The sequence below is a fragment of the Procambarus clarkii genome, chromosome 36 (genome assembly GCF_040958095.1).
Source record: "Procambarus clarkii isolate CNS0578487 chromosome 36, FALCON_Pclarkii_2.0, whole genome shotgun sequence".
Taxonomy (NCBI): domain Eukaryota; kingdom Metazoa; phylum Arthropoda; class Malacostraca; order Decapoda; family Cambaridae; genus Procambarus; species Procambarus clarkii.
The window spans coordinates 8,835,469-8,863,468 of NC_091185.1; the positions used below are offsets into that span (position 1 = coordinate 8,835,469).

The following is a 28,000-nucleotide window of genomic DNA, read 5'->3' on the forward strand; positions in this document are numbered from 1 at the left end:
TTGAGGCCAGAGCAGCGTCTATCCCGGTTGACACTAGCTTATGAACTGAAGGCAGCCGGTGTGGTGAGATCCGGGGCCCCCCCTCCTCCTCCCGGGGAGGGGAGGGCTGCGCGGACGACCAGCGCGGCAGTAAGTTGATTGTTTGATTGTTTCCTTGGGATTGTAGGGAGTTTCTACCTCTCTGTTCAGTTTTTGTTGTAGTTTCTTACCATGTGGGGTTTGTTTTGTTACGTCTACCTTTCTGGGTGCCTAACCCAAGTCGATGGCAGATAAGGAAAACCCCCAACCATAATGGGGTTTTCCAGGGCCATTGCTCCCTGAAACCTCTCTGAAGGGGCCAAGTTCTGGCGCTAGTCCCTGGTAGGTCTGAACTCCATAGCTAATGTCCCGGTCTAACAAAACATACATTAGCCCGATAAGCTCCAGGGAGCTGTAGAGGCTCCCCACAGAAAAGGCGACTGTCACCCTGAGACAAGGGCACAGCAACAAACGAACCCGCACAAGACAGGTTGGAACCTGAAAGACACATCTAGTGGTCCACCGAGCCCCAACAGGGTTTTCTTGGGCCTGTAGGGTGATGACTACGGGAAGCCGGGGAAAGGTATCGCTAACTGGTTAACACCCAAAGCTAACAAGGGGTAGATGCTAACATTGAAAACCCCTGTGACGTGTACAATTATGGGGGCCCAACAGAGGGCCATCAAACACTACCAGTGGAACTACAGCCACACTCCCAGGCAAACCCCCACCAGGCAAATGAAAAAATGAAAAGAAAAACCCGCAAAAGTACAATGTCCTCAGAGGCTACAGGAACCAGTCGCTACGTAGGTAGCAGGTCGCGCAACACCTTGACGCCCCAATCTGCACGATACCAGTCCCTACCCAAGGCCAAACAAGGGGCCCCAAGCCCCAGCTGGCCCCTAGGGCGAGGCAAATGCCAAGCAGCAAGAACCCCTACGGGAATGGGTCCCCAACGCTCCAGGGAAGATAACCCTGACATGCAGGGGCAGTACTCACAGGGCGCTTAGGGAAGGAAACCCCTACGCGCATGCAGCCCCGGTACTGATGAGGAACACCTGGCCATCACTCAACACAAAAACACAGCAGTGAGCGCCAAGGAGGCAAACACTGCCTAGGAAACTGAGGCCAAAGAAGCGTCTGTCCCGGTTGACATTAGCTTATGAACTGGAGTGCTATGCAGCCAGCGTGGTGAGGTCCAGGGGCCCCCCACCCTCCTCCTCTCGGGGAGGGGAGGGGAAGGCTGCACGGACGAGCGGCATGACAGTAGTGTATTACGTTTGCTTGTTTGTTTCCTTCCTTGGTATTGAAGGAAGTTCTGCCTCTCTGTTCGGTTTATGTTGTTAGTTTCTTACCATGTGGGGTTTGTTTTGTTATGCCTACCTTTCTGGGTGCTTAACCCCAGTCGATGGCAGATAAGGAAAACCCCAAACCACAGGGGGGTTTTCCAGGGCCATTGCTCCCTGAAACCTCTTTGAAGGGGTGAGGTTCTGGCGCTGGTCCCTGGTAGGTCTGAACTCCATAGTTAATGTCCCAGTCTAATATAAAATCCATTAGCCCGATAAGCTGCAGGGAGCCGTAGGGGCTCCCCTCAGAAAACACACAAGACAACTTGGTGAATGGTGCCATGGAGGTTTTGACATCGAATGCAAGCAACAGCAGCTCCACCAATACCAAACAATAAGAGGTGACTATATTAGGCATGATACTGTATGCTTATTAAGAAACGATCAAGACTAAAACAACAGGACAGATCTGACAAAAACCAAAGACAACAAAGAGACTAGTAGCGGCAAAATGAGTGTAAGCATCATACTGCAACAGTGAAAAAGGTGCAGGAAGGACACTAGCAAACCAGCTGATTGTTCGCCATACAAATGGTGATAGACATAGATAAACCCAGCATTGAACGTAATGAAATGCCATTATCTGGGTAAAGCCCTGGAGGTTCCCTGGAGCTATTGGGGTGTTATTAGCTAATATTAGTACAGGGCTTCAGTCATATGGAGTTGTCATGCCTACCGACCACTAGCCAGAACATGGTCCCCCTCAGAGAGGCGAAGGGAGCAATGGCCTATGAAACACACATGTATGAAAGTATTCATGTCTGCAATCAACTGGGGTTGAGCACCCAGGAAGATAGGTGCTTCAAAACAGACCCCTCAGACCTGAGACTGAACAGAGGCTAGAAACTTCCCCAAAGAAAAACAAGCTAACCAGCAACACGTCACTATACCACGCGCTGCTTGTCTGCCGCTTGTTGCTTGCTTCCCCCCCCCCTTCCCCTTGAGAGGGAAGCGCCCACCGAGCATGCAGCCGGACCGTCAGTTTGGAGGCTGAAAATGGGAACAAAAACCTGCCGACCAGGGGTAGGAAGGGTGCCAGGGAGCCTCCAGGGCTCTACCACACAAAGACTGCTGAGGTCCCGGCACATTAACAAGATATCGGGCAGCCAGGACCCTGTTCGATCTCCAAAACCACCGTGCCCGAATGTCCGACCAAGACATATTTCAAACACAGCAGCCAAAGCTGCGAACCTACAAACATCAAGGGAGCAAAGACTTAATAACCCTGCAGATGACCTGAGAGACCCGAGCCCTGGAACAGGGAACAAGAGAAACAGGGTTCACCGAAAGCATGTCTCCAGACACAGAAGTTGAGGCATGCAGGTAACAGTGTAATGCAGCAACAAGACACAGAACATGATGCCTGACCAACCAAGCATCAATAACCTACGGACCCGTCCGGATGCCCGCCGTCTCGTTCTTCGCCAGAAAAGAAGGATACCTGGTTGATACCTGGTTGATGGGATTCTGGGAGTTCTTCTACTCCCCAAGCCCGGCCCGAGGCCAGGCTTGACTTGTGAGAGTTTGGTCCACCAGGCTGTTGCTTGGAGCGGCCCGCAGGCCCACATACCCACCACAGCCCGGTTGGTCCGGCACTCCTTGGAGGAATAAATCTAGTTTCCTCTTGAAAATGAGGTTCCTCTGCGCCGGAGGAGAACATGAAGCTCCCTGACCCGACCCCTAGAACAAAGCCTCCTGGAAACAGTTTTGGACCGAAGGAGCCACCACAAACTGAGAAGGGAGAAAGGAGAGCACCTGGTCCAAAGACCAGGTGCTGCATGATACAAGGCAATAGAATTCAGCACAAGATGCCTGTCCTGAAAGAGCCAAGAAAGAAATGTCAACACAATGCAATCCTAGACCAAGGACAACCTACGCAGGGAAAGGTAATGGCAAAAAGACCGCCAAGAGACTTCATACTGTCGCAGAGAAGAAAACCGCAGGTGGGACACCATGAGAGAAGCCACCTGGTCACAATATAAGTAGATGGTGATACGCCTGTGTCAGAAACTCCAGATGCAAAGCGAGGAAGAGTAGAGCGAACTAGCAAGGTACTTCAACAGCCCGATCTGCTGAAAGAAGTGGAGCTGCGGAAAACGCACCAGGGTTCAGACACCGAGCAAGCAGCGCCTGTTTCAAGTATTTGGGAGATAACAATATCAAAGCTCTGTCTCCAAAAGATGTTTAGGGTCTGTGAAAGTGGTGTTTTTCACTTCTTGTTGAATACAGAATTCCAGGAGTGTGGGTCTGGTGCAAAGTGCATGGGCATGCTATCTATGACTACTTCAAAGTCCAGTGGGATTAGGGGGACATCTGATATATGGTTCAATGTTGATGCCATATTCATAAAGAATTTGTTTAGATCGTTGATCGTAAATGTGTTTAAGGGTTCACTGAAAATAGAATCATATTGAAGCCTCAGTATTTCACTCATTTCTTTGTTGTCATCTAAGAATGTTCCATCACCCTTGCCCAAGAGCCTAATACTGGATGGAGTTTTTGTTCTAGTTTATGCATAGGAGAAAAAGTATTTTGGATTCCTCTCTGTTTCACTTAAAGCCTTTTGCTCTCTCTGCCTGTCTTGGATGTTATATGATTCTTGCAGCTGGAGCTCGATCATTTCTATTCTCTACATAGCCTTCCTTGTCATTGCTGGGATAGAGTAGAGCATTTGAAATGCACTGCTATTTTTTTTAACCTATAGAGGAATGCCATTCTAGTTCCAGTTTGCATCTTCTCTTTTTTTTCGTAAGTGATATGTGCAAGCCATATATTTCTAGTGCTACTGTAACTATTTTCTCCAAGCACTGGTTTAAGTTTGCATTAAGTTTCTTCCTGGCATATTTCTGCAAGGTCTTGGTTTATTAACATTTAATTTGCTGAATTCTCCTCCTATTGGATTTGAGCTCAACTGGCTGCACAGGTCTATTGCCCATGCTTGTCTGAACTTTGATTTATGGTGATATTGTATCCATAAACATTCCCATGTTGAAAGTTTCTGGCTTCTGAAAGAATCTGGCTCCCTCAGAATCTGAGGGAGCCAGATTCTGGTACTGGTCTTCAGTAAGTGCTCTCGAGTTATTAAGAGCCTAAGGTCTGGAAGGTTGCAGGTGAGCAATTCTGGACAACTCACGATGAATAATGGAGGGGTAATGATGATTACTGCATTGAAATGAAATTCATCATACTGATGAAAATAATGATGACCAGCTGCTTCCTTTTCTCAACATGGGCAATGGAGATGGTGTCTTTGGATATTTTAATTATTTCTTACAAGTCCATAAAGGTACTGTACACATAATAATTAAAAGAAAAACAGTAATACTGTCCATTCTCAACTTGGTGATGTAACAAGAGACGGATGGAACTTACCTGAAGATGTTGTGGACATTTGCCAGGAGGTGGTGCAGGTAACTTGACACCATGGGACTTGACCTTGGCTTTATCATCTTCACCTTCATCTGTGCCAGTGTCCATGGGCTCGGAGTTGAGCACTGAAATATGAGCACATAAGCACATTATTAAGCGTATAATAAGAATGGGGGGATTAAATGAACAAATCCACAAGGACCATGACGAGGATTCGAACCTACGTCCGAGAGCATCCCAGATGCTGCCTTAATCGACTGAGCTACAACATGGTCAAGAGTTGAAACCAGAAGTTCAACTGAACTTATTTGGATCCTGGAGCCTCTCCGAAACACAAACCATGGTTTTACTCAACTCCCCCATGCACTCGAGCTATGTCAATAGGCCTCGAGCTATGTGTAATGAAGTAAAGGCAAAAAGGTAGAACAGCCTCTTGACATAGCTCGAGTGCATGGGGGGTGCAAGTCTCCAGGCAAGCTCGAGTGTAAGTCTCCAAGCAAGCTAGGACCTGGAGCAACAGCTGAACTGGGAAAAAGAGGTACAGGTAACCCTACCTCCCCCAGTCCTGCCTGAAGGCATCGACCCCGATGGCCTCACAGTTGGGGAAGGGCGCCACATATACCGGGAGACGCCTCAACCACGCCGACGCGAAGAGGTCAACTTCCAGAGGCCTGTACGTCCGGCAGAGCCAACTGAATGAGTCGGCATCGATTGTCCATTCCGTGGCCAGGGAATGAACCGAGACAGGCCATCCGCCAGGACGTTGGACACCCCGAACGTGAGCGGCCAGGAGAGCCAAACCCAGAGAACTCAAAAGACGAGTCACCCGAAGTGACCAACCCCAAAAAGCCAAGGATCGCATAGAACCCCCTTGGTTCAGGCAATGAACCACCGGGGAGTAGTCGCTTGTGGATCATCGATCCACAAGCGACCCCGCACTCTCTGAAGCAACATCCACTCAGCTGCGAACACCCGCACCGTGCTGTGAGCCTGACAGAAGGACGGACCCCACCGTCTCTGGCCGGCCTGGTGAGCACTGGTCACAAAGCTCCAGCCAAGAGAAGACATGTCTGTGAACACATTGAGCGATGGCTCGGGTAGGCGCCAAGGCACTGAATCCCGAAAAACCAAAAGAGGAAGTCGGCGACGCAGCAACTGATGCAAGGCCCCCAGCGATCACAAGAGAGGTGGATGGAACGTCCCCAAAGGAACCAGAACAGCTGACAAAAGCCAAACCCAACCTGGCGGGCAGACCATCATAGCAAAGTTCAGGCTCCCACACAAACCCTCGAACAACCACCACGTGACCCAGGAGGCCCCCCCCCCCCAGAAACTGGCGAAGGCGGGACTGCAGCCGAAGCAGAGCCTCTGGAGGAAGAGACAAGGAAGTGGTCCGAGCGTCCCACACAAGACCCAGCCAAGACCGAACTTGAGAGGAAACCAGATGGAACTTCCTCCAGTTCACCAGAAACACAAATCCAGCAAGCTGAGAAAGAACCAAATCCTTGCCAAGCAGACATGCAAACCAGCTGAGAGCCCACACCAGCCAGTCGTCGAGGTAGGCCAGAACCCGAACCCCTAAGAGACATAGACGGGCCACCACGCCCCACGTAAGGCGTGTGAAAATGCGAGGTGCCAGATTCAAGCCGAATGAAAGCAACAAAAGTGGTAACCCTGTTGCCCCACAACAAAACCGAGCTGGTCCCTGAACCCCAGATGACTTGGGATGTGCCACTACGTGTCCTTAAGGTCCAGGGACACCATCCAAGCACCCGGTTCCAAGATAATTCGGACCTGGGACAGAGTAGTCATCCGAAAGGAGGGGCAATAAACCCACGGGTTCAGACGGGACAAGACCTGAATGAACCTGAGGTCCATGCAGTCCCGTTTCAGAACCGGAAACAGGCAGGAAATCCCCGACTGACAAGGGTGTTTCGACCACACCAGAACCAACAAGTCCGACATGGGATGGCAATTAAAAGAAGCGGCCTGCAGATACTGCACAATAGCAACTGGCAAAAAGGCAAAGAAATCTTAAGAGCCAGGGCTCAAGCGGATACCATAGAGTAAGCAAGCACCGCCTGCCTTCACGTGAGACAGGAAGCAAAAAACAGTGACATCGCATCCCACAAGATCGGTGCGAACAGTTTCAAAAGAGCAGACTATACCCACACCTCCAAGGCTAACGCACTAGTCCCAGGAACAGCCCTAACCGCCCCCACATCCTCCTCGAGCCAGTCCGTTGACAGCTCAAGAAGGGAAAAGAATCGCAAGACCGAAGTCAATAGGCCATAAGTGCACAAATTCTCAGCGACCATCGCAGCCAAAAGGGAGGGAACCAGCACATGAAGCTGCACTATGCCGACATCCCAAGGAAGGGCAGGGGCGAACAAGCATGCACTGAGGCGCTCAAATTTGCCCCCCCCCCCTCCTCCCCAGGAAAACCTGGACCACCGTATGAGCCTCCCGCCACCCAAGTGTATGGTATCGACAGAATGAATGCCACACCTCCAACGAGAAAAAGGAGCAGTCTGCAAGCCTGGATGACTCTGGAACCTCGTAACAAACCCAATAAGGAAAGGAAGATCCATACACGAAGGAAGAAGGATCCATTATGAAGGGGGTAATCCGGGTCGTGCAGGAGGTAAGCCATAATGCCTCCCACACCACATGAGGCGGGATGTGCGAGGCCAAAAACCTCCGGAAGGACGGGACCGAAGAACCCATGGGATAATGGAACCAAACCCGGGGAGGGATAGATGCCAAATCCAACTCGTACGAGGATGGGGGGAAAAAAAAATGCCTTGTAACACCAAGCCCCGCTCAGAGGGCACAAAAACCCAAGTGGGATCCAATGGGGGCCCAAGTCCCCAAGCCAACCCCTCCCCATCCTGGGAACCTCCCCATGAGGACCTGGGGCGATGGAGGCTCGAATGCCTCCGCTGCCACACCGGAAGGGGCTTTCCCCCGAAATTGCCCGAGTCTCAATACCAATTAAACCTTGCCCCAACCCTCAGACGCCTCGGAGCCAGAAGAAAGTGGGGGTGGGGGGAGGACCAGGACGAACAATAGAAGAGGAAGAACAAGGGGGCGCAGATGGAACCAAAATCAAGGCGACTAACACCCCCAAGTCTGGGTCCTTATAATCAAAGCAGGGCAGTCTTGGGGTATCGGGGAGTAGCAACAAACCTAGCATGTTACAGCAACCCAAACCAAGCATGCAACGCCGAAGCTGCCTGCACCCACATAACATTAGTGGACCGACCGGGTGAATTGGAGTACAAACAAGGTACAAAACTCGCAAGACTCCGGGTCGAAAGTGTCACCGACCACACGGGCAGCAAGACTGAGGCACCCGGTGAGTGTCACCTTGAGACAAGGGGACAGAGCAACCTTCAAACTCGCACGAAGCAAGAGGGGACCCAGGGATCGCGTCCATCGGACTAAAGAGCCCCCCTGCCCAGGGTTTCCCAGGGCCCTTAGTCGTGTTGTCTTGCTAAGGAAAGCCCAGGCAGAGTACTGCTAACTAATGCCCAAAAATACCAAGCAAACTACTAAAGCTGAACTCCTGAAACGTGTACCGTCACTGGGGCCTAGCGGAGGACCACCAAGATACAATAGGGTGTGACCAAACCATGGGGCAGGCAGGAGAACAAAAAGTAAAAGAAAACCCTTCAAGAGGGGCTTGGTGGGTGAACAGGTTTGAGCAGGCAAGTGGGGGGGGGGGGTAAGCAGGCAGGTGGGTGGGCGAGCAGACAGGTGGGTGAACAGGTGGGCAAACAGGTGGGTGGGCAGGGAAGTGGGTGAACAGGTGGGTGGGCAGGGAAGTGGGTGAACAGGTGGGTGGGTGGGCAGGGAAGTGGGTAAACAAGCAGGTGGGTGTGCAGGTAGGTGGGTGAACAGGTGGGTGGGTAGGCGAGCATTCAGATGGGTAGGTGGGCAAGCATTCAGGTGGGTGGGTGGGTGAGCATTCAGGTGGGTGGGTGAGCATTCAGGTGGGTGGGTGGGCAAGCAGGCGGATGGGTGAACAGGTGGATGGGTGGGCTATCAGGCAGGTGGGTGAACAGGTGGGTGGGGTGGTAGGTGAGTGGGTTGGCATTAATATTCATAACTAGCTATCCACAGCAATAAGGAAACAATATAATTCTTGCAACACCTCCAACGACACCTTCCTTCATTAGGCTTAAGCAAGTCACATACACACACAACAGTTCTCCCTTCCTTCCTGCCCGACTCCCTCCCTCCTTCCCTCCCTCCCTCTCTGACTGACTCCATCCCTCCCTCCCTCCCTCCCTGACCAACTCCCTCCCTCCCTCCCTCCCTGACCGACTCCCTCCCTCCCTTCCTGTCTGACTCCCTCCCTCCCTGTCCGACTCCTTCCCTCCCTGATCGACTCCCTCCCTACCTGTCCAACTCCCTCCTCCCTTTCCTGTCTGACTCCCTCCCTCCCTCCCTAACCCAACTCCCTCCCTCCCTCCCTTCCTGTCCGACTCCCTCCCTCCCTCCCTTCCTGTCCGACTCCCTCTCTCCCTCCCTTCCTGTCCGACTCCCTCCCTCCCTCCCTCCCTTCCTGTCCGACTCCCTCCCTTCCTGTCCGACTCCCTCCCTCCCTCCCTTCCTGTCCGACTCCCTCCCTCCCTCCCTCCCTTCATGTCCGACTCCCTCCCTCCCTCCCTTCCTGTCCGACTCCCTCCCGCCCCTTCCTGACCATTATCCCCCCAGGTGGTCCCTCCCAATGCTCCTCTCTCTGCCGACACCACCCACCCACCCCACCCCTTCCTACACCATGAACCTGGAGCCACAGTCGCACAGGATTAATACGGTACGGCCCGCTGCCTGGCTTTCTTATCCAGACAATTCACCGCTTGTCCGGCTGACTGTCCGGAGAGCGTAACATCGGCAGCAAGTTATCCGGCCCAGATTTTTTATCTGGCCAAACACCCGCTTTTCCGGCTCCTATGGACATTTTGGCCGGATAGTGAGATAACTTTATCCGGCCACAATTTTAGCCGGATTAGGGCGTTTTCCGGATGGTCGGATTCTGGATAATCGCATGTCTACAGTACATTTATATCCGCCCGGATAGCTCCGGGGAGCCAAAGGGGCTCCCCCAGAAAATGCCTTAAAAACCAGCAAAATGGCACCAATGAAACAGCAGTGCTGAAAGCCCACAAAGGCAACCATGCCAACACTGACCATTCTTTGAATGGTTAGTGTTGAATGTCAACATTGAATGTGTCTTTTTGTGTCCCCTTTGCGTCTTTTCTAATATATCTTGGGGTATGGATTTTGGCAGACCGCTATTTAGTTATGTTACCGGGCCTCTCATACTACGTCGTGAGAGCGGCATCCTCACTGTGATCCACTAAGCCTTCTTTATCTAAGGCTGGAGGTTGTGTCACACCCCCAACGAGGACAACCTTTCGATGGGGGAGGTTGGGCGAACGAGCACGCATGAGTTTAAAGATATTTGATTGTCAGCTTACATAGTTAGGGAAGTTAATTAGGCAGGTTTTGAAGTTCCAGTCCCCCTTTGAATCCAGCTTGTCTTGTTTACAGCCATTTGTATGAATGGCAGATGGGGTCTTGTTGCGTGGCATTATAGTTATCTTTTTAGTGACAGTACGAGTTCTCTTGGCCCTCATTTCGTCAGTTTTTCCTCTCTTCAGCACTCCTGTTTCTTTTAGTAACCTTGTTCTTTTTCTTTTTAATCATTTTGGTTTTTGGATTTTGCTGTATACTTTTTTTTTGCTTTTTTTGGTCAGTATTGGCAAGGTTGCATTTGTGGGCTTTCAGCACTGCTGTTTCATCAGTACCATTTTGCTGGTTTTTAATGCATTTTTCCTCCTCTGGCCAGCATGATTTCCTCTCGAGCCATCTTCGTTTCTGGATAGTGCTATGGTTTAATTTTTTCTGCCCATAAATACTGCCCTTTAGTCTTTGTGTTGACACAGACACAGACTCTGACACAAGTCAGAGCAATGAGCTTCCAAACAGCATGGGCACAAGAGTAGACAGCAGGCTGGCTAGACTGAATGACGCTGCGGACATCCTGAGAAACACAACATTTAGAATAAGGAATCAATGACACTGGGTCTGCCGACAAAGTATCCACCGAAGCAAAATTGGTGGCATAAAGATAATGGTGGAGAGCCACTACCAGACACAACACATGAAGCACCCCTGGCCAAACCAACCAAGCATTAATAATGGGAGGATCCCTCTAGAAGCTAGCTAGTTCTTGTTCTTCGCCAGAAAAGGAGGAGTTGGCTATAAACAAAGGCCCCACCAGTGCCCAAAGAACAAAAACCCCACCTCTGGAGGAGAGCATGAATTGTTTTGTGCATCTAAGCATCATGAACGACCTCATGTTCCTTTACAATATGACTTTGTACAAAACCAGCGTTGAATGTAATGAAACGCCATTTTCTGGATGAGCCCCGGAGGCTCCATGGAGCTATCAGGCTAATGTGTGATATATAGACTAGGGCATTAGTCTATGGAGTTTGACCTACTGGGGACCACGAGCCAAAACCAGGGAGCAATGGCCCTGGAAACACCCCCCCCCCCTGTAGTTGGGGGTTTTCCTTATCTGCCATCAACTGAGGTTACGCACCCAGAAAGGTAAGCATAACAAAATAAACCCCCACATGGTAAGAAAATTTTAACTAAAAACTGTAAAGAGAGGTACAATTCCCTCCAATCCCAAGGAAACACACAAACAAGCAAACATCACACTCCACTGCTGCAACGCTCATCCTCGCAGCCCTCCCCTCCCCCGACGGGGGAGGGGGGAGCCCCAGACCTTGTCACACCGGCTACCTAGCAATACAGTTTGGAAGATAAGCATCAATCAATGCGAAAAACCACCAACCAGAGGGAGGGAGGGTTGCCAGGAAGCCTCCGGGGCTCACCCAGAAAATGGCATTTCATTACATTCAAAGCTGGTTTTCTGTGCAGAGCTACTATAGCTCCCTGGAGCTACATATCCAAAGATAAGGAAAAGAGGGACTTACCCAGGAGGAGGCCACTACATGCTCCACAACGTGAAGTCAAGAAAACTGGCTCCAACTTGCAACCCAAAGCAACACAGGAATGTCCACACGCAGGAACGTTAACCAAATAACGGGCGGCTAGGACATTGTTCAACCTCCAAAAACCCTGTGCCCGAATATCAGCCCAAGACATGTTGCCAAACACGACAGCCAATACAGCAAACTTCCTAACGGCATGGGCACGAAGATAGACCGCAGGCTGGCTAGACTTACTAATCCTGTGAACGACCTGGGAGACCCGCGCCCTGGAACAGGGAATGAGGGAAACTGGATCAACCCAAAGCACACAAAGCCACCGAAACCGAAGTGCGCAGATAACGGTGAAGAGCCACAACCAGACACAACACATGATGCACCCATGGCCTGACCAACCAAGCATCAATGACCCAAGGACCCCTCCGGAAAGTCAACGTCTCGTACTTCACCAGAAAAGGAGGAGAAGGCTGCAACCAAACAAACCGACCGCCAGGACCGAAAGAACAACAACAAGGAAGGCTAGGTTGGGAAATAGAAATGATCGAGCTAATGCCGAGAGAATCATAATGTCCAAGAGAGGCAAAGGGAGCAAAAGGCCATAAGTGAAAGAGAGAGGAACCGAAATACTTTTTCTTGTATGCAAAACAAGAAGAAAAACTGCATCCTGCATTTGGCCCTTGCACAAGGGGTGATGGAACTTTCACCAAAGACAACAAAGAAATGAGTTAAATACTAAGGCTTCAGTATGATTCTGTTTTCAGTGAACCCCTGAACACATTGAAGATTGATGATTCAAATGAATTCTTCATGAATGTGACACCAAAATTGAACCATATATCAAATGTCACCCCTAACTCCATTGAACTTTGAAGTAGAAATAGACAGCATGCCCATGCACTTTGCACCAGGCTCAGACTCGTGGAATTCTATATTCGTCAAGAAATGCAAAACATCACTATCACAGGCCCTAAACACCTTTTGGAGACTGAGCATAGATACTGGCATCATCCTTAACATACTGTACTTAAAACAGCATAGATCGCGCCACTTCACAAAGGGTGTAGTAAAGCAGATACAAAAAATTACAGACCAACAGCTCTAATTTCACACATCATAAAAATCTTTGAAAGTACTCTACAAAATAAGATTATAAATCACATGGAATCACAACATCTACAAAACCCCGGACAACACGGGTTCAGAACAGAACGCTCCTGCCTCTCACAGTTGCTAGATCACTATGACATGGCCTTTGGTGCCATGGAAGACAAGCAAAATGCAAATGTAATATACACAGACTTTGAGAAAGCTTTCGACAACTGTGACATTTTGCACACAAAATGCGTGCAAAAGGAATTGCTGGCAAAGTAGGGAAATGGATCTTCAACTTCTTAATGAACAGAATGAAGAGTGTAATAGTTAACACAGTAAAATCAGGATCATCTACTGTAAAAGCTGTCCCCTAAGGTACCAAACTTGCTCCGGTACTTTTTCTCATCCTAATATCAGACATAGACAAGGATACAAACTACAGCACTGTATCACCATTTACAGATGACACTAGGATTTTCATGCGAGTAGATAATATAAAGGACACAGCAAACCTCCAATCAGATGTAAATCAGGTCTTTCAGTGAGCCACAGATAATAGAATGTTTAATGAAAATAAGTTCCAGCTCCTGCGCTATGGGAAAAACTAAAATGTAAAAACGGAAACCATATATAAAACCAGCGTTGAATGTAAGGAAACGCCATTTTCTGGGTGAGTCCCGGAGGCTCCCCGGAGCTATCCCAGGCTGATATGCTAATGTCAGACTTTGGCATCAGTCATGTGTATGGAGTTCTTAGGCCTACCGGGGACCATGGCCAGAACCGGGCCCCCTCAGAGAGGCAAGGGAAGCAATGGCCTATAGAAGCCCCCGTGTGGTTGGAAGCATTCTATGTCTGCCATCGACCGGAACAGGCACCCAGAAAGGTAAGCGCCTCAAAACAAACCCCTATTCTGGTTAAAATTGCTACCAAAAGCCGAACTAGTGGATAGAACTCCCCAACCGAAAACAGGCAAACTAGTGTGACGTCACACACCGCCGCTGTCTGCACAGCTCCCCACTACCCGGGAGGGGGAAGGGGGAGCCCCAGACCCTCCACGCCGGCTACCCACACCTCAGTTCTTGAGGCTGGATGTCAAAAACGCGAAAAAACGCCGACCGGAGGGAGGGAGGGATGCCGGGAAGCCTCTGGGACTCACCCAGAAAATGGCGTTTCATTACATTCAACGCTGGTTTTCTGGGGGGAACCCTGTCGGCTCCCCGGAGCGAACTACCCACAGACGGAAAAAGAGGGACTTACCCGGGAGGCGGTCGTCGCTCACCCCTCAACTCGAAGCCGAGACAACTGGCTGCAACCGCCGACCCAAAGCAACACAGGCCCGACGGGACCCAGGGACACAGGAACAAGGTAACGAGCAGCCAGGACCCTGTTCGACCGCCAAAATCCCCGCGCCCGAATATCAGACCAAGACATATTCCCAAAGACGGCAGCAAGAGCCGCGAACTTACGAATGTCATGGGCACGGGCATAGACCGCAGGCTGGCTGGACTTAATAACCCTGCGGACGACCTGGGACACCCGAACCCGCGAACAGGGAAGAAGGGAAACCGGATCAACTCACAGCGCGTCCCCGGACACAGAAGCCGTGGCGCACAAATAACGGCGAAGAGCCGCAACCGGACACAAAACATGATGCACCCCCGGCCTGACCAACCAAGCATCAACCACCCATGGACCCCTCCGGAACGCAGCAGTCTCATTCTTCGCCAGAAAAGAAGGAGACGGCTGCAAACGAACAAAACAATCACCACGACCAAAAGAGCAGAAACCCCTGCGCCGTAGGAGAGCATGAAGCTCCCCTACCCGACCCCCAGAGGCCAAAGCCAACAAGAAAAGTGCCTTGGAAAAACAATCCTGGACCGAAGGGGCCAAAACGAAACAAGGAGACGAAAGGAAAGCGAGCACTCTGTCCAAAGACCAGGATGGCTCAGGCGACGCATGAGCAGGCCAGAGGTGAAAAAATGCACGAGACAGCTTGCGAAACGGCGCAGACGTAACATCGATACCGAAAGCAAGCTGAAGCGGCTCCGCCAGCGCCGCACGATATTGTGCGAGGAGCCTATGCCACGCTTTATAACTTCAGAATTGCTTTTAAATACATGGATGGCAATATACTAAAGAAATTGTTCACGACTATCGTTAGGCCAAAGCTAGAATATGCAGCAGTTGTGTGGTGCCCATATCTTAAGAAGCACATCAACAAACTGGAAAAGGTGCAAAGACATGCTACTAAGTGGCTCCCAGAACTGAAGGGCAAGAGCTACGAGGAGAGGTTAGAGGCATTAAATATGCCAAAACTAGAAGACAGAAGAAAAAGAGGTGATATGATCACTACATACAAAATAGTAACAAGAATTGATAAAATCGATAGGGAAGATTTCCTGAGACCTAGAACTGTAAGAACAAGAGGTCATAGATATAAACTAGCTAAACACAGATGCCGAAGAAATATAAGAAAATTCACTTTCGCAAACAGAGTGGTAGACGGTTGGAACAAGTTAGGTGAGAAGGTGGTGGAGGCCAAGACCGTCAGTAGTTTCAAAGCGTTATATGACAAAGAGTGCTGGGAAGACGGGACACCATGAGCGTAGCTCTCATCCTGTAACTACACTTAGGTAATTAAGATACGAGGCGACAGTGTTAGGCATAAGATGACGGTCCTGAAACAACCACGAGAGGAAGGACAAGACCACACGAACAGACAAGGAACTAACACGACGAAGACGCAAAAAGAAATGGAAGGACCGCCAGGAAACTTCATACTGCCGCCGAGAAGAAGCCCTCAGGTGGGACACCAACAAGGAAGCCACCTGATCACCATAGAGATGATGATAGACTCGAGTCAAAAAACCCATACGCGAAGACTCGAGGAGAAGATCGAACCAGCCACGTGACGTACCGGCCTGATCTGCTGAAAGAGGCGGAGCCGCGGGAAAACCCTCGGGTTCGGACACCGAGCAACCAGCGCCTGAAACCAAGGCTGGGCCGGCCAACAAGGGGCCAGAAGGACAACTCTCCCCTGGTAAGGTTCTAAGCGAGTCAGGACCTGGAGCAACAGCCGAACCGGGGGAAAGAGGTACAGGAACCCCCACCTCGACCAGTCTAGCCGAAAGGCATCGACCCCGACGGCCTAGCGATCGGGGAAGGGCGCCGCATAAACGGGAAGACGCCGCGACCACGCCGACGCGAAGAGGTCCACCTCGGGGCGCCCGAACGTCTGGCAAAGCCAACGGAAGGACTCGTCGTCTATCGTCCACTCCGTGGAGAGGGGGAACGAAGTGAGACAGGGCATCGGCCAAGACGCTGGACATGCCCCCGTACGTGAACCGCCAGGAGAGCCAAACCCCGAGAACTCAGCAGACGAGTCACCCGAAGCGATCAACCCCAAAGAGACAAGGACCGCATCGAACCCCTGCGGTTCAGGCAATGAACCACCGGAGAGCAGTCCGAATGGAGCCGAATCGTCGATCCGCGGGCCACCCGAATCCTCCCCAGAGCAAACCACACTGCCGCGAACTCCCGCACCGTGCTGTGAGCTCAACGGAAGGACGGATCCCAACGCCCCTGGCCGGCCTGGTGAGCACTGGTCACAAAACCCCAGCCGAGACGACACATCCGTGTACACATCGAGCGAGGGCTCGGGTAGGCGCCAAGGCACTGAACCCCGAAAAACCCGAAGAGGAAGCCGGTGACGCAGCAACCGACGCAAGGCCCCCGGGGGTCGAACTCTGCGATCGCGAGAGAGGCGGAAGGGGGAACCCCGAAGGAACCAGAACAGCTGTCGAAGCCAAACCCGACCCGGCGGGTAGACCACCATCGCGAAGTTCAGGCTCCCGCACAGCCCCTCGAGCAACCGCTGGGTGACCCGAGGGCCCTCCAGAAACAGACGAAGGCGGGACCACAGCCGCAGGAGAGACTCCGTAGGGAGAGACAAGGAGGCTGTTCGAGAGTCCCAAACGAGACCCAGCCAAGTCCAAACCTGAGAGGGAACCAGATGGGACTTCCTCCAGTTCACCAAGAACCCAAACTCGGCGAGCTGGGAAAGAACCAAATCCCTGGCTAGCAAGCAAGCTGACTGGCTGGGAGCCCAAACCAGCCAGTCGTCAAGGTAGGCCAACACCCGAACACCTAGGAGACGCAAACGAGCCACCACAACCCGTGTAAGACACGTGAACACGCGAGGTGCCAGGTTCAACCCGAACGGGAGACAATGAAAGCGGTAACTCAAGACGCCCCACAACAAAACCGAGCCAGTCCTTGAACCGTGGATGAATCGGGACATGCCAATAAACGTCCCGGAGGTCCAGGGACACCATCCAAGCTCCCAGCTCCAAGAGGAGCCGAACCTGAGACAGTGTAGTCATCCGAAAGGAGGGGCAATGAACCCAGGGGTTAGACGGGACAAGTCCAGAATGAACCGCAGGTCTACGCAGTCCCGTTTTGGAACCGGAAACAGACAGGAAACCCATCTGAGGGACGACGACGCCCAAGCGTACCCACTACAAGACGACTCGACAGAGCGCAGGGGAAGAAACCTGCCCTGCCAGCCCCGACCCCCCCAAGGGGGAAGAGGCCACCCAACGCCACCGCAGGCTGTGAGACACGACCCAAAAGGCCCACGAATCATGGGACCAGGCACGGGCGAACAGTGCAAGCCGCCCCCCCCCCCATCGCCCCGTCAATGGGGCAAACCGCGAAAGGGCCGGCGATCCTTACGAGACCCAGAATCCCGCACAGCTCGAACACCACGCCAACCAGACGAGGGAGGGTCCGCAGGAGGAGCCAAACCCGAACCTGACACCAGAGGCCTACCACGACGAGAGGAACCCCGAGCCCTGGCACGACATTTCCGGGAAGACCCACCCCGGGACCCCCGGAAAACCAAGAAGTCCGACATCGGACGACAAGCCGCCGACACAGCCTGAATAAACTGCGCCACGGCCGACTCCTCAAACAGAAGAGGACAAAAAGGTGAAGAACGCCTAAGAGCCAGAGCCCAAGCAGATTCCAGGGCATGCAAGTCCTCCGCAACGAGTGCCACCAAAAGGGTGGGAACCTGCACATGGAGCTGAATAACGCCCACATCGCGGGGAAGGGCAGGGGCAAACAAGCACTCATTCAGGTACTCAAGCTCGCCCCCCAGGAAAACCTGAAGCACCGTGGAAGCTTCCCGCCACTCCAGCGTGCGGGAACGACAGAAGGAATGCCAGGAATCAAAACAAACAAGGGGCAGTCTGCTAGCCAGGACGACTCCGGAACCTCGTAACGGAGCCAGAAAGGGAACGAAGTCCCAAACCTGAATTCGGACGGATCCATTTCCGAGGCATAATCCGAGTCACGCAGGAGGTAAGCTGCAAAGGCCGCTCGCACCACACCAGGTTGGATGCGATAAGCCGAAAACCTCCGGAAGGACGGAACGGACGTATCCGGGGGAACACGGAACCGAACCCGGGGAGGGGCCGACACCAAATCCAACTCGTACGCAGAGGGGGGAAAAGAAAACCCCACTCCTTGTAACAATAAGCCCCGCTCAGAGGGGAAAAAAACCCAGGCGGGGTCCAGCGGGGCCCAAGGCCCCCAAGTCAGCCCCTCCGCAGCCTCGAGGTCCTTCACCACAGGACCCAAGGCCGAGTCCTCTCCCCAAGCCCCGACCCTACAAGACAAGGACGGAGCAGCCGGAAAAGCTGGAGGAAGGGGGGCCCACTGGTCAGACCCCGAAGCTTCGGCCGGGAGACAAGACTCGAATGCCTCTGCCGCCGCCCCGGAAGAGGCACCCCCCGAAGCTGCCCGAGTCTCGAGATCAAGTAACCCCTGCTCCGACCCCGAAACCCTCAGACGCTTCGGGGCCGGAAGCAGGGGGGAGGGGGGAACCAGAACGAATAGAAGGGGAAGGACGAGGAGGTGCGGACTGAACCAGGATCGAAGTGACCCCCACCCCCAAGTCCGGGTCTCGAAAAGCAAAGCGGGGCAGCCCCGGGGCATCCGGGTGAGCAACCAACCGAGCGCGTTGCAACAGATGAAACCTAGACTGCAACGCACGCGTCGCCTGCACCCGAATAGAATCATCAGAGGATTGGGTAAATTGAGTCACAAGCAAGCAGCAACACTCACAGGACTCAGGGTCGAAAGTATCACCGACCCAACAGGCAGTGTGGCAGAGGCAAAAACAATGAGGGTCACCCTGAGACAAGGGGACCGAGCAACCCTCAAACTCGCACACAGCGAGTGGGGACTCCGGGGTCACATCCATTGGACCCACGCGCCCCCTAGGGGATTCCCAGGGTCCTGAGCGTTTACTTTAAGGACACGCGCTCAGGTAGTCCCAGGCAGGGTGCCGCAAACCGGCGCCCAAAACTACCAAGCAAACTTCTACAGCTGAACCCCAGGGACGTGTACACTCCTGGTTGATACCTGGTTGATGGGGTTCTGGGAGTTCTTCTACTCCCCAAGCCCGGCCCGAGGCCAGGCTCAACTTGTGAGAGTTTGGTCCACCAGGCTGTTGCTTGGAGCGGCCCGCAGGGCCACGTACCCACCACAGCCCGGCTGATCCGGAACTTCTCTTAGAAAACCGTCCAGTTTTCTCTTGAAGATGTCCACGGTTGTTCCGGCAATATTTCTTATGCTCGCTGGGAGGACGTTGAACAACCGCGGACCCCTGATGTTTATACAGTGCTCTCTGATTGTGCCTATGGCACCTCTGCTCTTCACTGGTTCAATCTTGCATTTTCTTCCATATCGTTCACTCCAGTACGTTGTTATTTTACTGTGTAGATTTGGGACCTGACCCTCCAGTATTTTCCATGTGTATATTATTTGGTATCTCTCTCGTCTCCTTTCTAGAGAGTACATTTGGAGAGCTTTGAGACGATCCCAATAATTTAGGTGTTTTATCTCGTCTATGCGTGCCGTATATGTTCTCTGTATTCCCTCTATTTCAGCAATCTCTCCTGCTCTGAAGGGGGAAGTGAGAACTGAGCAGTACTCGAGACGGGACAGCACAAGTGACTTGAAGAGTACAACCATTGTGATGGGATCCCTGGATTTGAAAGTTCTCGTAATCCATCCGATCATTTTTCTGGCTGACGCGATATTTGCTTGGTTATGCTCCCTAAACGTTAGATCGTCGGACATCATTATTCCCAAATCCTTGACATGCTGTTTTTCTACTATGGGAAGATTCGATTGTGTTTTGTACCCTGTATTATGTTTCAGATCCTCATTTTTGCCGTACCTGAGTACCTGAAATTTATCACTGTTAAACATCATGTTATTTTCTGCTGCCCAATCAAAAACTTTGTTGACATCTGCTTGTAGTTTTTCAATGTCTTCAGCAGAGGTAATTTTCATGCTGATTTTTGTGTCATCTGCAAAGGACGACACGAAGCTGTGGCGTGTATTTTTGTCTATATCAGATATGAGAATAAGGAACAGTAGCGGTGCAAGGACTGTACCTTGAGGTACAGAGCTTTTAACATCGCTTGGACTCGATTTTATCTGATTGACTGTTACTCTTTGTGTTCTGTTCGACAGGAAATTGAGTATCCAGCGTCCTACTTTTCCAGTTATTCCCATTGACCTCATTTTGTGAGCTATCACCCCATGGTCACATTTGTCGAACGCCTTTGCAAAGTCTATGTATACAACATCTGCATTTTGCTTTTCTTCTAGGGCTTCTGTGATTTTGTCATAGTGGTTGAGTAACTGTGACAGACAGGATCTTCCCGCTCTAAATCCATGTTGTCCTGGATTGTGCAATTCATTGTTTTCCATAAAACTAGAAATTTGATTCCTAATCACTCTTTCAAACACTTTTATTATGTGTGATGTTAGTGCAACTGGCCTATAATTTTTTGCCAAGGCTTTACTCCCCCCCTTGTGCAACGGAGCTATATCTGCAGATTTAAGTGCTGCTGGTATCTCCCCTGTATCCAGGCTCTTTCTCCATATTACGCTGAGTGCTCTCGCTACTGGTACTTTACATTTCTTTATGAATATTGAATTCCATGAGTCAGGTCCAGGAACTGAGTGCATAGGCATATTATCAATTTCTCTTTCAAAGTCTTCCGAGTTTGTGGTAATATCCGTTATATTATCTGCAGCTTGAATGTCATTCATAAAGAAGCTGTCTGGGTCATCAACTTTCATGTTGTTTATTGGTGTGCTAAACATAGCCTCATACTGGCTTCTTAGAATTTCACTAATCTCTTTGTTGTCCTCTGTGTACGTACCTTCATTTGTAATTAATGGTCCAATACTGGTCGAGGTTTTGGATTTTGATTTTGCGTATGTGAAAAAATATTTCGGATTTTTCCTTATCTCTTGTATAGCTTTCTGTTCCAATTCCATTTCCTCAGACTCATATGATCGCTTCAACGTTTGTTCTATTTCCTCAATCTCCCTGCTTAGGCTTGTTTTCCTTGCTTGTGATAGTTGTGTCTGCCGAAGCATTTCCGTTATTTTTTTTCCTTCTCCTGTACAGTCGTCTCCGTTCTCTTTCTAGAGTGGTCCTCTTTCTGCCCCTCCTCACAGGCACGTGCTTCAAGCAGACCTTGTAAGCTTCAGCTGTCAGTTGAGCTATTCCCTGTAATTACCTAAGTAATTACCTAAGTGTAGTTACAGGATGAGAGCTACGCTCGTGGTGTCCCGTCTTCCCAGCACTCTTTGTCATAGAGGAATTGTACACTAGTTTGGGCTCGAGTTGTCGACCGTCCAGCCACCGACGGCAGACCCCACTCTGAGGCCGTTACTCTTCCTATGTGGCTCCCTGTGTGGGAGTTTTGTCGCTTAAGACCGTCTCCCATTGAATGGTTGCAAGGTCTACATTTATTTTTTCCCAGTCAATCCTCTTATTGTTGAAATTGAATTGATTGAATATTCCTTCTCGCTTGTTTGGTCTCTTAGACCTACTACCGTTATTTATGCTAGTTCGCACTTCAATGAGCTTATGGTCTGAGTATGAAGTATCTGAGATTGTGATATCCCTGATTAGTTCATCATTGTTTGTGAATAACAAGTCTAGTGTGTTTTCGTTCCTAGTTGGTTCTGTAATCTGTTGATTGAGCGAGAATTTGTCACAGAATCTCAAAAGTTCTCTAACCTGTGGTTGGTTATTTCCCGGGTCATTCCCTGCTATGATATTTGTGTTTGCCGTTCTCCATCTTAGACTCGGTAAATTGAAATCTCCAAGAAAGATAATATCACGGGGACACGGGGACACTCACGGGGACCTAGCAGGGGACGCCACCGAGGAGAACAGTGGAAGGGAATAAACAAACTGAATAAAATGACAGAACCCCCCACCAGGCAAAAACAAAAAGAAAAACAAAGCCCCGCAAGAGGACAGCGAAACCCAAGGAACAGAGCCGGCCGCGATGTCGGGAAATACAAGCTGAGCAGCACCCTGTGCCCCTACTAGTGCAAACTGCCTCTTACCTGCCGGTAACAAGGGAGAACAGAACACCCAAGAGCCCAACAGGCGGCCGAAAAACCGAAAGGTAAAACAAACCAGCAGAGGCAGACCCCGAGGAGCCTGTGGAAGGTGGTCCCAAGCCCCAAGGGCAGTACTTACAGGGCACCTAGGGAAGGCAGCCCTAGGTGCATGCAGCCCGAGTACTGAAAACTCCTAGCTCTCGCACCCACAAAACCAACACCACACGCAAAGCACAGTGCAGTAGCGACACCGGAGCCAGAGCACACGACCATCGCCTATAGCATCAGCCTCAAGAACTGAGGTGTGGGTAGCCAGCGTGGAGGGACTGGGGCTCCCCCTTCCCCCTCCTGGGGAGGGGGGAGCTGCGCAGACAGCGGCGCGGCGGTGTGTGACGTCACACTAGTTTGCTTGTTTTCGGTTGGGGAGTTCTATCCACTAGTTCGGCTTCTGGTAGCAATTTTAACCAGAATAGGGGTTTGTTTTTAGGCGCTTACCTTTCTGGGTGCCTGTTCCGGTCGATGGCAGACATAGAATGCTTCCAACCACACGGGGGCTTCTATAGGCCATTGCTCCCCTTGCCTCTCTGAGGGGGCCCAGTTCTGGCCGTGGTCCCCGGTAGGCCTAAGAACTCCATACACATGACTGATGCCAAAGCCTGACATTAGCATATCAGCCTGGGATAGCTCTGGGGAGCCGACGGGGCTCCCCCCAGAAAATGGAATCAAATCACACTATTCAATGAAAAAGCAATGTAAAGTATTTAGGTGTAATCATGTCAGAAGACCTTACCTTTTACAGAACACAATAAAGTAGCTGTCATGGCTGCAAAAAAAATGACAGGTTGGATAACAAGGACCTTCCAAACAAGGAATGCCATATCAATGATGATACTTTTCAAGACACTAGTGCTCTCTAGGGTGGAATATTGTTGCACAATAACAGCCCCATTCACAGCTGGAAAAATTGCTGACCTACAGAGCCTGCAAAGATCCTTTACCACTAGAATCCACTCTATAAGTCATCTTAATTATTGGGACTGATTAAAAGTTCAAAATCTGCATTCTTAAGAGCGCAGGCGAGAGATACATAATAATCTACATCTGGAAGATATTAGAGGGACTGGTTTCAAATTTGAACACAAAAATTACATCACATGAGACCAGTAGGCATGGCAGGATGTGCAAAATAGCCCCAATGAAAAGCAGAGGTGCAATAGGTACACACAGGGAAAACGCCAACAACATCAAGGGCAAAAGACTTTTCAACACTCACCCGCTACACGTAAGAAGCATAACTAGTCGGCTTCTTACAGTGTTCAAGAGAACTCAACAAACACCTCCAAATAATACCTGATCAATCAGGATATGATTCATATGTCAGGCTGCGAGCAGCCGTGTCCAACAGCCTGGTTGACCAGACCACCAACCGGAAGACCTGGTCGGAAACTGGGCTGCGGGGCCGTTAATCCCCCTGATGTTACACAAGGTAGCCACACGGTAGGTAGGCAATGTGAACGGGTTCATAACATCAATACATTATAGAACAATCATAACAGTGTTTATTATGTTGGCACAATGGAGTGCATAGATATGTGAAGCCAATAATAATAAATAAAGAAGCTCTATAAATTATCAGAGAAAGGAGCTTTAGCAATGTCTGACTACTTTCTTTACGTGGCAATGCCACTTAGTGCTAATTTATGAAGGACTCACTTTCATCTGGCTCATCTTCATCTCTGTCTCTCCCAAGTTCTTCCCCTTCATCATCATCCTCTTCATTAGCATATGAAACCAACCTGTTGAGCTGTTAATAAAATTATGAAACAATAAGCTTGCTATGAATATACAGTACCTACCACACACTACATTCAGATACAGTATTTAATACAAAAGCTACAGACAATGGCTGCACAAGATCTCCCAAAATCAACTGTTGCATTCACTCACTTGAGAGGAGTATATACTGGAAATAATTTCCCACTACTATACTGTACTTCATGCCTAATATTAAATTAAAAAGCCAGAATTGAATGTAATGAAACGCCAGTTTCTGAGGAAAGACCATTCGGCTCCCCGGAGCTAACCGGGCTGATATGAATGTACTGTACTGTATTAGTCCCTGGCATCAGTCATGCGCATGGAGTTCTAGGCCTACAGGGGACCACAAGCCAGAACCTGGCCCCCCCCTCAGAGAGGCACGAGGAGCAATGGCCTATAGAAATCCCGCATGTGATTGGAAGCATTCTATATCTGCCATCGACCGGGTCAGGCACCCAGTAAGGTAAGCTCCCCAAAACAAACCCCTATTCTGGTTAAAATATGGCTACTGAAAGCCGAACTAGTGGACAGAACTCCCCCAAATGAAAACAAGCAAATGAGCATCGTGTCTCTGTCTGCTCAAACCCCCCCTCCTTGGGAGGAGGAAGATGGAGCCCCAGACCCCAACGCCAACTATTCACCCAACAGTTCTGTGGCTGATGTGAACTGGCAAGGTCGTGCGCCTCTGGCTCCTACATCTGGAACTACTGACCTACCATGACGGGAAGAACTCCAAACCCTGGCACGACCCTTCTGGGAAGGCCCCCCACGAGCCCCCCGGAGAACTAACAAGTCGGACATAGGATGGCAACTAGCCGAAGCTGCCTGTAGATACTGCACATCCGCAGACTCTGCAAACAGCAGCAGACAAAAAAGCGAAGACAACCTAAGAGCCATGGCCCAAGCAGATTCCAAGGAAGGAAGAAACAAGCACCGCCTGCCGATACGTGAGTCGAGAAGCAAAAAAACGCGAAACCGCATCCCGCAGGAACAGCGTGAACAACTTCAACAACAATGCAGATGGCGCTCGCACCACCGAGGGCAATGCACCAGACCCAGAGGCAGCCCCAAGCTCTTCCACAACCAACTCAAGTCAATCCGAGGACAGCTTGAGGAGGGAAGAGAAACGCTGGCCCGAAGCCAGCAGGCCACGTGTACACAAATCCTTCGCAACCAAGACAGCCGAAAGGGAAGGAACCTGCACATGAAGCTGCATCACACCAATATCCCACGGAAGGGCAGGGGCGAACAAACAGGCATTGAGATGCTCAAATTTGCCCCTCCAGGAAAACCTGCAACGCCATCTGAGCCTCCCTCCACTCAAGCGCGCAGGACCGACACGTTCTATCGGTCCTGCGCGGAAAACCTCACCCGACGTTTTTAGCCAGCAACAAGAGCGGTTGGGGGGGACCGAACGAACCACCAAAGGGAAAGGACAAGGAGGGATAAACGGAACCAAAGTAGAAACGACTTCCAACTTCCAAGTCCGGGTCCCTATAACCAAAACGGGGCAGCCGGGGCATCTGGGGCATCCGGGGAAGCAACAAACCTATCGCGATGCAGTAACTTAAACCGTGCATGCAATGCCTCTGCTACATGCACCCTCATATCATGTTCAGTAGCTTGGGTGAACTAGAGCACGTACAAGGAAAAAACGTCGCACGACTCCGGGTCAAAAAGAATCACCGACCCGACAGGCAGCATGGCAGAGGCACAACCGGCGAGTGTCACCCCGAGACAAGGGAACAGAGCAACTATCAACCTAGCATGAAGCGGGAGGGGCATCCATCGAACCACGGAGCCCACATGGGGATTCCCAGGGCCCCTAGCCTTGGTGTCACGCTAAGGGAAGCCCAGGCACGGTACTGTGAACCGGCGACCAAAACTACCAAGCAAACTTCTAAAGCTGAACCCCCATGATGTGTCCACTCACGGGGGCCAAACAGGGGGTACCACCAAGAACACAGAGAAGTCTAGAGAAAAGACTCCCAAGTATAGATAGGGGGCAACCTTTGGCAGACCCTCCCGCCCACCAAGCAAGGAAACAAAAACAAAAGAAAACCCACTCAAGAGAGCAGCGTACCCAGGCGGAACAGAGCCGGCCACTAAAATAGGTAAAAACTAGCTGTGCAGTACCCTGAGCCCCAACCAGTGACAAAAACTACCTCTTACCCAGAGGCAAACAAGGGCAACAAAAGCTCCAGCTGACTCCAAGGGCAGCCATGTATCAAGCAGTAAAAGACACAGCAGAGGTAGGCCCCAAGGTGACTTGTGGAAGGGGGGCCCCCCAAGCCCCAAGGGCAGTACTTACATGGCACCTATGGAAGGAAACCCTAGGCACATGCAGCCCGAGAACCGTAGAATATTACTCCTGGCTCACACACCTCCTGTAGAGACAGACCAAGCCACAAGGTACAGGAACTGAAAAAAGAAAAACTGGAGTCAGAGGCACCCGACCAGCCAGTATTTCATCAGATAAGAACTGCCAGTTCGATCGCCAGTGTGAGGGTCTGGGGCTCCCTCTTTCCCCTCCCCCGAAGGAGGGCGGGGTTGCGCAGACAGAGGGGTGGCAACGTGATGACGTCATGTACGTTTGCTAATTTTCATTGGGGAGTTCTGTCCACTCGTTCGAGTTTCGGTAGCAATATTTTTACCAGAATAGGGTTTTGTTTTGGGGCGCCTATCTTTCTGGGTGCCAGACCCGGTCAATGGTATACACAGAATGCTCCCAACCATACGGGGGTTTCTATAGAACATTGTTCCTCATGCCTCTCTGAGGGGACCAGGGTTTAGCTCATGGTTCCTAATAGGCAAGAACATCATGCACTTTGACTTATGCCAGAAAGCTGATAGTTACATATCAGCCTGGATAGCTCCGGGGAGCCATAGAGGCTCCTCCCCAGAAACGGGGTTACATGGCTGGATTAACGAGCTTGAATGTTTGTATGAGAGGACGGGCTGAAGCTAGAGGCCCACCTCGGCGTACCGGGTAGGTTGCATGAACCACAGTGCACCCCACCAGTAATAAATACTCCAGATCCGTGGAAAGACAGGCGGTCTAAGACAACCGGCTTATCTTAAGGGTAAGGGGCCATCTCCTGGTTGATGGGGTTCTGGAAGTTCTACTCCCAAAGCCCAGCCCGAGGCCAGGCTTGACTTATGAGAGTTTGGTCCACTAGGCTGTTGCTTGCAGCGGCCCGCAGGCCTACATACCCACCACAGCCCGGTTGGTCTGGCACTCCTTGGAGGAAACAATCTAGTTTCCTCTTAACCCTTAAACCGCGCAAATCATATATATATGATATCAGTGACAAAACCGAAACCGCGCACATCATATATATGTGATTTCGTGTCTAGCGATATAATTTAAACACCCCGCCTGGGATAGGGGCAGCTATAGTACAGCCAAGACCGATACTTGCCAGATGCCACCTAAACAAAAATCCAGGCCAACATTCTTGGTTGTTAGAGCGTCAGTATTAAGCAAGCCACCAAGGCTGGCGCACGCAGCACGAGCTCACAGCACTGCTGTTCAGCTTGTGACCACAGCATCGCCTACAAATGCCATAATATATGATACTGCTATTATTTAGCAGTGATAGTATTACTGAAGCCCCCTGACTGTGATAAAACTGACCAGGATTCTGATAACAGCAGGATTGTGGTGATATTTAGCGCTGTGCTCCATGGAGGGAGGAGTAAGGCTGTGGAGGGAGGGTTGTGGCGTCGTCTTCTGACTGTGTGTGGCCACCATTTATTGACTGCACTCACCATATCAGCTTAGTGGTTCGCTATGGTGAACACAAATGTAGATACTTATATATAACGTGTGTATATTGTGAGATAACAGCGAGAGGAGAAGGTTGGGAGCTGCCATTT

General features: G+C 50.9%; 1 protein-coding gene across 5 annotated transcripts in view; it reads right to left on the minus strand.

Moving 5' to 3' along the window:
* Positions 1-28,000, minus strand: part of LOC123756093 (SAP30-binding protein) — a 154,013-nt gene that overhangs the window by 61,305 nt on the left and 64,708 nt on the right. For all 5 annotated transcript variants that reach the window (XM_069336543.1, XM_045739088.2, XM_045739089.2 and 2 more), the window contains 2 exons: positions 24,017-24,107; positions 4,737-4,858 (listed from right to left, as the gene is read on the minus strand). In XM_069336543.1, coding sequence (XP_069192644.1) covers positions 4,737-4,858; positions 24,017-24,107 — 213 coding nt within the window. The remainder of the gene's footprint in view (positions 1-4,736; positions 4,859-24,016; positions 24,108-28,000) is intronic.